At 47.1% G+C, this 14,050-nt stretch overlaps 1 protein-coding gene across 4 annotated transcripts in view; it reads right to left on the bottom strand.

The window, feature by feature from the left end:
* NEK4 (NIMA related kinase 4) overlaps window positions 1-14,050 on the bottom strand; it is a 138,423-nt gene that overhangs the window by 20,870 nt on the left and 103,503 nt on the right. For all 4 annotated transcript variants that reach the window (XM_069736822.1, XM_069736819.1, XM_069736821.1 and 1 more), the window contains exons 12-13: window positions 3,989-4,062; window positions 84-178 (exon numbers count right to left, since the gene is read on the bottom strand). In XM_069736822.1, the coding sequence (XP_069592923.1) occupies window positions 84-178; window positions 3,989-4,062 (169 nt within the window). The remainder of the gene's footprint in view (window positions 1-83; window positions 179-3,988; window positions 4,063-14,050) is intronic.

Below are 14,050 nucleotides of genomic sequence, written 5' to 3'. Positions count from 1 at the left end.
CCATCAGGTCTAAGAGAATATAATATTTTCATTGCTCAATACTGAGTGGTCATTACTGTTCAGTTATGCTTCGTAATAATTACCTTTCTGTACAATCTCCATCAGACTTGTCCGTGGAATTCGTAGAGGAGCTTAGATCACACTCAACATAAAGCCTGTGTGCAGAATGTCGCCTTTCCTTTATATACAGAACAGGAAATACAAAAAGGGATGTACAAGAAATAATATGGTTAGAATTTGCTTCTTCAGAAATTAGAAGGTTGTCCATGTAAAAAAAAAAAAAAAAAAACATAAGAGGAGTCTAAAATATAAATATATACAAACTTTTTAATATATTAGTATTAAGGACGGTGCCCTGACTGCACGGCACAGGTGTTGAGCCCGGGTACCAGCAGCTACACGTCTGACTTGTATGTGATACAGGAGAGACTACGTGTAAAGAAGTGTACAACATGCTGTGTAGACGTTTCTTTACAGTGTGTCACTAGGGTGGACGGAGGTCTCGACATCCATCCTGTGTCCACTGTTGGGCGCATAACTTCTGAGCGAATGTGCCCGACAGTGTGGACAAAGCCTTACAGAATCGTGCAAGATCATGACAAATTTAATTTTTCAATTGCAATAATTTAAAGGGAAACGGTCATCAGAAAACACGCTATTAACATGCAGATATGGGGCTTACAGTGCCTTGCGAAAGTATTCGGCCCCCTGGAACTTTTCAACCTTTTCCCACATATCATGCTTCAAACATAAAGATACCAAATGTAAATTTTTGGTGAAGAATCAATAACAAGTGGAACACAATTGTGAAGTTGAACTAAATTTATTGGTTATTTTAAGTTTTTGTGGAACTTAAAAAACTGAAATGTTGGGCGTGTAATATTATTCGGCCCCTTTAACTTAATACTTTGTTGAGCCACCTTTTCCTGCGATTACAGCTGCAAGTCACTTGAGGTATGTCTCTATCAGTTTTGTACATCGAGAGACTGAAATTCTTGCCCATTCTTCCTCGGCAAACAGCTCGAGCTCAGTGAGGTTTGATGGAGATCGTTTGTGAACCGCAGTTTTCAGCTCTTTCCACAGATTCTCGATTGGATTGAGGTCTGGACTTTGACTTGGCCATTCTAACTCCTGGATATGTTTATTTGTGAACCATTCCATTGTAGATTTTGCTTTATGTTTGCGATCATTGTCTTGTTGGAAGACAAATCTCCGTCCCAGTCTCAGGTCTTTTGCAGACTCCAACTGGTTTTCTTCAAGAATGGTCCTGTATTTGGCTCCATCCATCTTCCCATCAATTTTATCCATCTTCCCTGTCCCTGCTGAAGAAAAGCAGGCCCAAACCATGATGCTGCCACCACCATGCTTAACAGTGGGGATGGTGTGTTCAGGGTGATGAGCTGTGTTGCCTTTACGCCAAACATATCAGTTGGCATTGTTGCCAAAAAGTTCGATTTTGGTTTCATCTGACCAGAGCACCTTCTACCACGTGTTTGGTGTGTCTCCCAGGTGGCTTGTTGCTAACTTTAAACACCACTTTTTATGGATATCTTTGAGAAATGGCTTTCTTCTTGCTACTCTTCCATAAAGGCCAGATTTGTGCAGTGTACGACTGATTGTTGTCCTATGGACAGACTGTCCCACCTCAGCTGTAGATCTCTGCAGTTCATCCAGAGTGATCATGGACCTCTTGGCTGCATCTCTGATCAGTCTTCTCCTTGTATGAGATGAAAGTTTAGAGGGACAGCCGGGTCTTGGTAGATTTGTAGTGGTATGATACTCCTTCCATTTCAATATGATCGCTTGCACAGTGCTCCTTGGGATGTTTAAACTTTTGTAAATCATTTTGTATCCAAATCCGGTTTTAAACTTCTCCACAACAGTATCACGGACCTGCCTGTTGTGTTCCTTGGTCTTCATGATGCTCTCTGTGCTTCAAACAGAACCCTGAGACTATCACAGAGCAGGTGCATTTATACGGTGACTTGATCACACACAGGTTGATTATATTTATCATCATTAGGCATTTAGGACAACATTGGATCATTCAGAGATCCACAATGAACTTCTGGAGTGAGTTTGCTGCACTGAAAGTAAAGGGGCCGAATAATATTGCACGCCCCACTTTTCAGTTTTTGAATTTCCACAAAAATTTAAAATAACCAATAAATTTCATTCAACTTCACAATTGTGTTCAACTTGTTGTTGATTCTTCACCAAAAATTTACATTTGGTATCTTTATGTTTGAAGCATGATATGTGGGAAAAGGTTGAAAAGTTCCAGGGGGCCGAATACTTTCGCAAGGCATTGTACCTGCAGGTTAATAGCTTTATGCTAGCTGGCCCCTGCACCAGTGTCGGCGCCATCCCCGGGACTGAAACGGGAACGCTACTGGGAAGAATAAAGTTAATTTTCTTCCTGCAGCGTTAGGCTACGTCCAGCATAATGATGCTAGTAACTTGCAGATTAACCCCAAATTTGCAGGTTAATAGTGTTTTTTTCCGGCGACACGTTCCCTCTGTGTAAAAATTGCCATCACATATATAATGTTCAGAATAAAGAGAAAAAAATGCAATCGCACAGCCGCTATACGCTAGACCCTTACTGCTCCAGGGGCAGAAAAATGCACTATTAAAGCCTTTTGTCAGAAAACAAACTAAACAAAAAAAACGCTAAAAAGATTATACCTTGGTGCTGCTTAAGAAAAACAGATCCAACATGATACATAAGAAGAGACTGAAAGCGCACTCACCGGTATATGAACAATCAAAGCGGTTTATTCACATGAGATCATGCGGTGCAAGGAGGGTATGTGAATACAAAAAAGGATGACAGCTGTTTCGTGCTATGTGAGCACTTCAACAGATCCAATGGATCATTGTATCTGTTGAAGTGCTCACATAGCACGAAACAGCTGTCATCCTTTTTTGTATTCACATACCCTCCTTGCACCGCATGATCTCATGTGAATAAACCGCTTTGATTGTTCATATACCGGTGAGTGCGCTTTCAGTCTCTTCTTATGTAACATATATAATGTTAATGGAACATTTTGTAGCACTGCCAGTAGTGTCCGGGACCTAGAAGCAGTTATCCCCATCTCAACCATGAAAGGCAAAGATGGGAATCACCCTTTAAGGCTAAGGATAGAACCCCTCCGAGCTCCAGATGTAGGAAATAATTAGAAGGGGTAATACCTGATTTTAGATACAATTGTATCCATAGCAAAAGTCTGTCTTCACTGAATACAGGTTTTGCCTTAGGCTAGTTTCACATTGCGTTAGGGCAATCCGTTTAGCGCATACGCTAGTGGATTGCGCTAACGCAATGTCCCAAAAGGGATCGCGTTTGGCGATCCCGCTAGCGCAGATACCCGATCTGCGCTAGCGCGGAACGGACCTCTGACGCTGCAAGCAGCGTCCGCGGTCCGTCCGAAACTAACGGGACATCGCTAGCGCGTGACGAAAATGGCATGCGCTAGCGAGGCGCTAGAGATCCGTTAGCGCATTGCCGTCAATGGGTGCGCTAACGGATCCGTTTCATGGCGTTAATTGCGACAATTTCGCCATGTAACGGAGTCCGCTAGCGTTAACCCATTAACGCAATGTGAACCTGGCCTTAGAATAAAGAATTATGATAATGACTGAAGTCTAAGGGGTAAGGTTTCTCCTCGTGGAGAGTGACATACCGGCTCTGGCTTGTCAAGGTAAGGAGGCATATTCGCCGTGCAATGCTCCTCTGGGAAATTTAATATGCAAATTGCCTCTTCAGAGAAAAAAAGAGGACTTGTATTCTATAGCGCCACCTGTTGATTGTGACTTGATACTCACCTTCTGGACCTGAACAGGTACTTGGCTCTGCAGCCAGTAGCCGATCACCACTTCAAGCAGCATTTACAAGCAAGGCAAGGAACAAGGTAACTTAGAACAATATGAAATCGTCCTCACGTTATTACCGTTCCACCATTTCACCATTGGCAGAACTCACCTCATGTAGACTTGGCAAAGACTGACAGACAGGATGTATTGCTGCTTGGGCAGAGTGTGTTCTGACGGATGGTGCTGGGGAGACAGGAAAACATAGGAAAGAAACATGAATTTTCATCCATTTTTACTAAAACCTCTGTTTGATATTGAGGGTCTATCCACTTCCCATTCTGCGGGGTATATACCTACACCAACACCCATATAACTCAGAGCAAGGCGGTTTAATCCATCAGATGCCAAGTACAATGCTGATCTCCATCATCACAAGATACTGGGGCAGCACAGTGTCTTAGTGGTTCCATTACATGTACATGCCCCAGTAGAATCAGTGATGACAATGTACAGTATGTAAAATGTTGGCGCCATATAAGCAAGTATAACAAGTAAAGACAGTGAATATCAGGTCTGCATGTTCCATAAAAATGACATTTAGTTTCCCAGATGCGTAATAATCTATGAGATAAAATCAACACAGTGTAAAAATAAAAAGCCTAAATTGCTATTTGTGTGCTACAAAATTGAATATAAAGGACCGAAAAATCAAATGACACCAATGAGAACTATAAATCATCCAACAACTTTGTAAAGCTATGGTCAATGGAAAAAAAAATTGTGTCCAAAGTTGTGCTGATGTAAAGTAGACATGTGGGAAATGCTATTTATTGACTACTTTGCCTGACCTAACGCTTTGATTTAATGGCATAAGGATTAAAAGTTTGAAAATTGCTACATTTTCCACATTTTCGTCAAATTTTGGTTATTTTTACAAATAAACACAAGTCATATCAAATACATTTGACTACTAACATGTACAATAGGTCACGAAGAAACAGTCTCAGAATCACTGGGCTCCATTGAAGCGGTTCAGATTTATTACCATATAAATTGATAGTGGTCAGAATTGTAAAATTTGGCCTGGTCAGGAAGGTGCAAACAGGCTTCGGGGTGACGAGGTTAAAGACACATTTTTCTTTTTTTTTAATTAAGAAGTTATAAGGGTTAAAATTTGACCAGTGATTTCTCTTTTTTTCCAACAAAATTTGCAGAACCATTTTCTTTTTAGGGACCACCTCACAAGTGACTTTAAAGGCGTCTATATGACAGAAAATACCCAAAATTGACACCATTTAAAAAACGGCACCCCTCAAAGTCCTCAAAACCACATTCAATAAGATTATTAACCTTTCAGGTGCTTCACAGGAATAAATGGAATGTGGAAGGAAAAAAATAACATTTAAGTTTTTTTACACTAAAATTTTACTTTGTATACAAAAAAAAGTTGCACTCTGTCGTGCTAAAGCATGTCAATGTGAAATATATGAAATATGCATAGTAAACATATAAAGACCTATCTGTTCACATTTCATACATTTAGCATTCACATGCTTTAGCACGACAGAGTGCAAATTTTTTAGTATATTTTATATAGAGGCGGCTGCTCCTAGTACGCACCTATTCACACTAGCTTGGATGTGCCAGTCAGTCTTTTGTTATTTCTAAAATTTTACTTTAGACCCATTTTTTTTTGTTATTTTCACAAGGACAACAGGAAAAAGTGGAGCACAAAAGTTGTTGTGCAATTTCTCCTGATCATGCCGATACTCCATATGGGGAAAAACCACTGTTTGGGCGCATGGCAGGGCTCGGAAGGGAAGGAGCGCCATTTGACTTTTTGAATGCAAAGTTTGCTGAAATAATTAGCGGACGCCATGTGCCGTTTGGAGAGCCTCTGATGGGCTTAACCCCTTCATGACCCAGCCTATTTTGACCTTAAAGACCTTGCGGTTTTTTGAAATTCTGACCAGTGTCCCTTTATGAGGTAATAACTCAGGAACGCTTCAACGGATCCTAGCGGTTCTCAGATTGTTTTTTTCGTGACATATTGGGCTTCATGTTAGTGGTAAATTTAGGTCAATAATTCTGCGTTTATTTGTGATAAAAACGGAAATTTGGCGAAAATTTTGAAAATTTCGCAATTTTCACATTTTGAATTTTTATTCTGTTAAACCAGAGAGTTATGTGACACAAAATAGTTAATAAATAACATTTCCCACATGTATACTTTACATCAGCACAATTTTGGAAACAAATTTTTTTTTTGCTAGGAAGTTATAAGGGTTAAAATTTGACCAGCGATTTCTCATTTTTACAACAAAATTTACAAAACCATTTTTTTTAGGGACCACCTCACATTTGAAGTCAGTTTGAGGGGTCTATATGGCTGAAAATACCCAAAAGTGACACCATTCTAAAAACTGCACCCCTGAAGGTACTCAAAACCACATTCAAGAAGTTTATTAACCCTTCAGGTGCTTCACAGCAGCAGAAGCAACATGGAAGGAAAAAATGAACATTTAACTTTTTAGTCACAAAAATTATCTTTTAGCAACAATTTTTTTAAATTTTCCCAATGGTAAAAGGAGAAACTGAACCACGAAAGTTGTTGTCCAGTTTGTCCTGAATACGCGGATACCTCATATGTGGGGGTAAACCACTGTTTGGGCACACGGCAGGGCTTGGAAGGGAAGGAGCGCCATTTGACTTTTTGAATGAAAAATTGGCTCCACTCTTTAGCGGACACCATGTCATGTTTGGAGAGCCCCCGTGTGCCTAAAAATTGGAGCTCCCCAACAAGTGACCCCATTTTGGAAACTAGACGCCCCAAGGAACTTATCTAGATGCCTAGTGAGCACTTTGAACCCCCAGGTGCTTCACAAATTGATCCGTAAAAATGAAAAAGTACTTTTTTTTTCACAAAAAAATTCTTTTAGCCTCAATTTTTTCATTTTCACATAGGCAACAGGATAAAATGGATCCTAAAATTTGTTGGGCAATTTCTCCTGAGTACACCAATACCTCACATGTGGGGGTAAACCACTGTTTGGGCACATGGTAAGGCTCGGAAGGGAAGGAGCGCCATTTGACTTTTTGAATGAAAAATTATCTCCATCGTTAGCGGACACCATGTCGCGTTTGGAGAGCCCCTGTGTGCCTAAACATTGGCGCTCCCCCACAAGTGACCCCATTTTGGAAACTAGACCCCCCAAGGAACTTATCTAGATGCCTAGTGAGCACTTTAAACCCTCAGGTGCTTCACAAATTGATCTGTAAAAATGAAAAAGTACTTTTTTTTCACAAAAAAATTCTTTTCGCCTCAATTTTTTCATTTTCACATGGGCAATAGGATAAAATGGATCATAAAATTTGTTGGGCAATTTCTCCCGAGTACGCCGATACCTCATATGTGGGGGTAAACCACTGTTTGGGCACTCGGCACGGCTCGGAAGGGAAGGCGCGCCATTTGACTTTTTGAATGGAAAATTAGCTCCAATTGTTAGCGGACACCATGTCGCGTTTGGAGAGCCCCTGTGTGCCTAAACATTGGAGCTCCCCCACAAGTGACCCCATTTAGGAAACTAGACCCCCCAAGGAACTTATCTAGATGCATATTGAGCACTTTAAACCCCCAGGTGCTTCACAGAAGTTTATAACGCAGAGCCATGAAAATAAAAAATAATTTTTCTTTCCTCAAAAATGATTTTTTAGCCTGGAATTTCCTATTTTGCCAAGGGTAATAGGAGAAATTGGACCCCAAATGTTGTTGTCCAGTTTGTCCTGAGTACGCTGATACCCCATATGTGGGGGTAAACCACTGTTTGGGCGCACGGCAGGGCTCGGAAGGGAAGGCACGCCATTTGGCTTTTTAAATGGAAAATTAGCTCCAATCATTAGCGGACACCATGTCACGTTTGGAGAGCCCCTGTGTGCCTAAACATTGGAGATCCCCCAGAAATGACCCCATTTTGGAAACTAGACCCCCAAAGGAACTAATCTAGATGTGTGGTGAGGACTTTGAACCCCCAAGTGCTTCACAGAAGTTTATAACGCAGAGCCATGAAAAAAAAAATTATTTTCTCAAAAATGATCTTTTAGCCTGCAATTTTTTATTTTCCCAAGGGTAACAGGAGAAATTTGACCCCAATATTTGTTGTCCAGTTTCTCCTGAGTACGGTGATACCCCATATGTGGGGGTAAACTACTGTTTGGGCACATGCCGGGGCTCGGAATTGAAGTAGTGACGTTTTGAAATGCAGACTTTGATGGAATGCTCTGCGGGCGTCACGTTGCGTTTGCAGAGCCCCTGATGTGGCTAAACAGTAGAAACCCCCCACAAGTGACCCAATTTTGGAAACTAGACCCCGAAAGGAACTTATCTAGATGTGTGGTGAGCACTTTGAACCCCCAAGTGCTTCATAGAAGTTTATAATGCAGAGCCGTGAAAATAATAAATACGTTTCTTTATCGCCTCTCATTGGGGGACACAGGAACCATGGGGTGTATGCTGCTGCCACTAGGAGGCTGACACTATACAAATAAAAAAGTTAGCTCCTCCTCTGCAGTATACACCCCACCGACTGGCATTATACTCTTCAGTTTAGCTTAGTGTCAGTAGGAGGTGGACACGGGTCTTTCATTAGACCCTTATCTACCTCAATGTGCGTCGTTTCTTTTCAGGTTTTTCGGAAGGGATACAGGGTGAACAGTGACACCTGTAGTCCCACAAAACGGACTATGAGTACGGTGTGTACTGCCACCCCGTATCCTCATAGATCCCTATCCAGGACCAAGATCCTAGCACACAAGCGTGCTCAGAAGTCCGGTCCTGGCTCCGTCCCCCACCCACTTGCCCACCAGAGCCTGTCGGTTGCGGAGACGAGGACGTCCATCAGCTCCCTGGACGTCTCATTTTTTCCAGGTTAGTACCGGCGTGGGATGTCTAAGGTGAGTATTTTTTATTTATTATTTTTTTCTGCCGCCCTGGATCCTCAAAAAAGGGGGTGCCTGTTAAGGGGTTCATTATGTGGGTCACATTTCTTCCCAGCCGCCGCACCTATTCGGCTGCGGCCGCCCTCTCTCCTAGTTCCGGCGCGGCTGCCTTTTCGGCCTACCGCGCCGCTTCCTATCTGTCACTGCGCTGTGCCCTCAGCGGCCTCCTTAAAAGCGCGGCCGTGCCACACCGCTTCGGGCCCCTGCGGCTTCCCTGCTCCGGCGCTGTAAGCGTCCGTTCCTTTCCTCTGAGCGCGGCGGCTTTGCCAGCCGCCACATCGCTTTGGCCCCCGGCGTTCTCCCTGCTCCTACAGCGGCCATTCTTTTTCATCAGCGCGGGGCTCTGCAGCCGCCGCATTTCTCCACCACTACAATCCGGCCACGGTAAGCGGCCGTTCCTTCTCCCTCAGCGTGGCGGCCTGCCAGGTCGCCACACCGCTTGGGTATGCGGCCGCTATTTACGGTCGCTCACCTGCCGCATCGCTTCCTCCATGCGGCGCACTGTGCCTACGCCGCGGCCCTTCTCCGCCAGTCTCCTATTCCTAATTTAGACCCCGGCTTCTGCCCGGGCCTACTTCCGGTGGCGGGCTCCGCCCCATTCCCTCTTTCATCGGGCAGGCTTTTCTCCCACCCGACAATTGCACTGAGGCACCGCCTCTTTTCCCTGCCCACCGGCGCCATCTTGGGACTCCCGAGCCACGAACCCTCTCCTCCACACAGGATACAAGACAGCCACAGATCGGTCCAAATTGCGCCAGGAGGCCATTCCACCCTCCTGCCTAAGGGTCCATGCATCAAGCTGGTCAGCTTCACTCCGCAATCCGTCTGCCGTGAGTAGCTCTGCAATTGCAGACTGACACTCCCCTCTGCCCTCTGTCCCCTAACCCTCTGGCATTTTCTTCACGGACCTCTCTAAAATGTCTAACTCTAAAGGGGGCCGCTCTCGTCCTCCTACTTCATCCTCTTCTGCCTCTCCGCTCTGTCAGGCCTGCAGCAACCCGATTGTTCCCACCGCCCAGGATCCTCCGGCCGGTCCGCCCGAGAGTGATACCCCCATCCCAGGATGGGTTTTCTCTCCGTCTCAATCGGTGGCCGATCTAACGCGGGTGTCTCAAAATTTCTGTTATCCGTGCTGGACCGATTACCTCCGCAGCCCCCACAGTGGCCAGCGGGTTGCAGGAGCCTCCGCCCGAGCCCTCCTTGATAAGTCGCAAAAGGTCCAGACAGGAACGTCGGTCTGAGTCCTCTTCTCGCTCCATCTCGCCACACGGTCCTCCTCTGCGGTCGGCGTCCTCCCGATCCTTCTCCCCTGAATCAGGCGAGGCGTTATCTGATGAGCCCTCGGAGGACATTTCAGAGCTGGATTCTAACCAAATCGCCACCATGAGGGAGATGGTCCAGAATCTCATTGGAGCTATAAACCAAACCTGTGGCATTATGGATCCCTCTATGGAACCCGCAGATCAGGCGGTTTCGTTTAGACGGGCTATACCACCTTCTAAGTTTTTCTCCAGAACTTACTGCCAATTGGACGGTCTCCCCCTCGGTGGATCCCCGTTTCCAGGCTCTCCACCAACACGGTGCTTCCACTGTCCGGCGGAGCATCTCTGAAGGACTCTAACGATAGTTATAGAATCCTTTGCGAAGTCAGCCTTTGAGGCAACTGCAGCCGCTTCAAATGGCCAGTTTTCGCTTCCACCTAGGTTTCGAAATCCCTTTCCAAATGGGCCAAAGAGCTCCGTCGAGATATCCTGGACAGAGCGCCTCCTGTGCAACTGGCAGAGCTTGCCATCCAGATTTCCCACGCGAGTGAATACCTGGTCTCCGTCTCTCTGGATGCCGCGTCTTGTGCGGCTCAGGCATCCAGCAATGCAGTTACCATCCGCCGGACCGTTTGGCTCAAGGCCTGGGGGGCAGACTTATGTTCCAAAAAGTCCCGCACCAGTCTCTCCTTTCAGGGCTCACGTCTCTTTGGTTCCAAGCTGGACCAAATCATTAAGGACGCCACCGGGGGTACAAGTCTCCTCTCCCCCAGGCTAATCCTCGTCGCCCTCCTCCTAGACGGCAGTTTCGGTCTTTTCGGCCTTTTTCATCGCCTTACGGCACCAACCTCCTTTTCTCAGCAGTACCAGAGTCCACAGGCACGTCAAGAGAAGAAAGCGGTGCCCTTTAGGCCCACTCCGTCCTGGCGTCCTCGCTACTCTCCGGGTAGATCCTCCAGGCCAGGACTGGAAGATCCACCTCAGCATGACTCTGACAAGACCCCAACCCACCTCCCAGGTTGGGTGGCCGTCTTCTCTTTTTCAGGGACGTCTGCACCTCCGCAGTAGAGGATGCATGGGTCAGGGAAGTTGTATCCTCGGGATACAAGATAGAGTTCGTTTTCACGACCCCGGGATCGTTTCTTCGAATCCCGACCTCCCAGAGATCCCGCTCTAGTTCCGGGTTTCCTCGCAGCCATCGCTTCTCTTCTCAAAGCCGGGGAAATCGTTCCCGTCCCAGAAAAAGAACGGTTCACAGGTTTCTACTCGAACCTTTTTGTGGTACCGAAAAAAGACGGCAAGGTTCGCCCCATTCTGGACCTCAGATTACTGAACAGGAGAGTTCGTCTGAGACACTTCGGCATGGAATCCCTTCGTTCAGTAATTGCTCCCATGCAGGCTCAAGAATTTCTGTGTTCCATAGATATTCAGGACGCCTACCTCCATGTCCCGATATTTCCTGGACGTCACCGATTCCTGCGCTTTGCGGTGCTCCCGGTACATTTTCATTCCGTTGCCCTGTTGTTCGGTCTCACAACCGCTCCAAGGGTATTCACGAAGATCATGGCGGCGCTGTTGGCCATCTTGAGAGTCAGAGGCCTGGTCCTATTTCCATTCCTCGACGACATCCTCATCAAGGCTCCGTCCTTTTCTCAGGCTCACGAAAGTCTGTCCGTCGTTCTCGACACCCTAGCCGTTTCGGGTGGCTGGTCAACCGGAAGAAGTCCTGCCTTATTCCTTCTCAGCGCATCATCTTTCTGGGCATGCTCTTCGACACTTGTCAGAACAAAGTCTTCCTTCCCAAAGACAAGAGATCCTCGCTTTGTCGGGACATACGCTTACTCCAGGGTCCTCGGCCTCCCTCCCTCCGATCGGCCATGAAGGTTCTGGGGAGGATGGTATCAACATTGTAAGCGATTCCCTTCGCCCAATTTCATTCGCGACCCTTTCAGCAAGCCATTCTGTCTCAGTGTTACAGGTCTGTCTTCTCCCTGGTTCGTCCGATCTGACTCTTTTCTAGGGTCAAACGGTCTCTCAACTGGTGGCTGATGTCACCTCTCATCTCCCAGGGCAGGTCCTTCTTTCCAGTTCCTGGTAAGTGGTGACGACGGACGCCAGCCTCCTCGGCTGGGGTGCGGTTTTTCGCCACCTCACGGTTCAGGGCCGTTGGTCAGCGCAGGAGTCGTCTCTGCCGATCAATGTCCTCGAGATTCGGGCCACCTTTTTCTGTCCCTCCGCCACTGGGAAAGGATTCTCAGGGGTCTGCCAATCCGGATCCAGACTGGCAACGCCACCGCTGTGGCATATGTCAACCATCAACCGTCAACTCTGTGCTCCTTGGCCCTTGCTGAGGTATCCAAGATCCTGCTTTGGGCAGAGACAACGGCTCCGGTGTTATCCACGGGGCATATCCCCGGCGTGGACAATTGGGCCGCCGACTTCCTCAGCCGCGAGGGCCTCGCGGCAGGGGAATGGTCCTTGCATCCGGAGGTCTTCTATCAAGATTTTTCTTCAATGGGGGACTCCGGACATGGATCTCTCGGCGTCTTGAATGAACAGGAAGATTCTGCAGTTCATCTCCAGGTCTCGCGATCCTTTTGCAGTGGGCGTCAATGCTCTGGCCATTCCTGGGTCACAGTTCGTGCTGCCCTACCTGTTCCCACCCCTTCCATTACTTCCCAAACTGTTGAAAAAGATCAAAGTGGAAAAGGTGCCGGTCATTCTGATCGCCCCGGATTGGTCCAGGAGAGCTTGGTTTGCGGAGCTCATCAATCTTCTTGCGGACGCTCCCTGGCGCCTTCCAAACAGGCACGATCTGCTGTCTCAGGGTCCGATCTGCCACCCGAATTCTCGGTCGCTCAGTTTAACGGCGTGGCTGTTGAGACCGCAGTTCTAAGAGCGTCCGGCCTTTCGGACCGGGTGATTCACACCGTGATTCAGGCTCGGAAGCTTTCATCTTCCAGGATCTACTATCGTACCTGGAAGGCTTACCTTCGTTGGTGCTAGTCCAACTGCGTTTCACCTATGTCCTTTTCCCTGCCTTCCATTTTGGCCTTCCTTCAGGCAGGACTGGATTCGAGCCTGGCTCTTAGTTCCCGGAAGGGCCAGGTCTCTGCATTTTCCATCCTCTTTCAGAAGACTGTAGCTTTTCGGCCACAGGTTAAGACCTTCCTTCAAGGAGTAGCACACGCTGTCCCTCCATACAGGGCCCCCGTGGTTTCATGGGATTTAAACCTGGTTCTGGACGTTCTGAGGGTTTCCCCCTTTTGAGCCTCTCAAGGAGTTTCCCCTGTCGGTTCTATCTTTGAGGGTGGCCTTTCTTGTGGCCATCACCTTTATCTGCCGCTTTTCCGAGTTGGCGGCCCTGTCCTGCTGACCTCCGTACTTGGACATTCACCAGGACAAGGCGGTCCTCAGGCCTCCACCTTCCTGCCTTCCTAAGGTGGTTTTCCACCTCAACGAGGTCATCGTTCTACCTTCCTTTTGTCCAGCTCCGGCTCATCCCCTGGAGTGATCGTTGAACAGGCTGGACCTCGTCAGGGCAGAGAGGATCTACCGGGATAGAACGTCCACTTTCCGGAAGACGGATTCCTTTTTCGTCATTCCTGATGGCACGCGCAGAGGCCAGCCGACTTCTAAAGCGACTATTGCTCGCTGGATCAGAATGGCAATTTTTGGAGGCTTACCGGGTCAAGAACAGAGTGCCCCCTCCTGGGATTAAGGCTCACTCTACCCGGGCAGTCGGCGCCTCCTGGGCGGTGCACCACAGGGCTTCCGCCTAACAGCTTTGCAAAGCGGCAACTTGGTCTTCCATCCACACGTTCGCCAAATTTTACAAGGTCCATACCTACGCTTCGGCGGCGGACGCCAGCCTAGGCAGAAGGATCTTACAGGTGGCAGTGGTGAGTCCCCTGACCTGATGGAAGTCTGTTTTTCCCGCCCTAGGGACTGTTTTGGGACGTCCCATGGTTCCT

This window comes from Ranitomeya imitator, chromosome 8 (genome assembly GCF_032444005.1).
Source record: "Ranitomeya imitator isolate aRanImi1 chromosome 8, aRanImi1.pri, whole genome shotgun sequence".
NCBI classification, from domain to species: Eukaryota; Metazoa; Chordata; class Amphibia; order Anura; family Dendrobatidae; genus Ranitomeya; species Ranitomeya imitator.
This window is presented reverse-complemented; position numbering and strand designations above follow the sequence as displayed.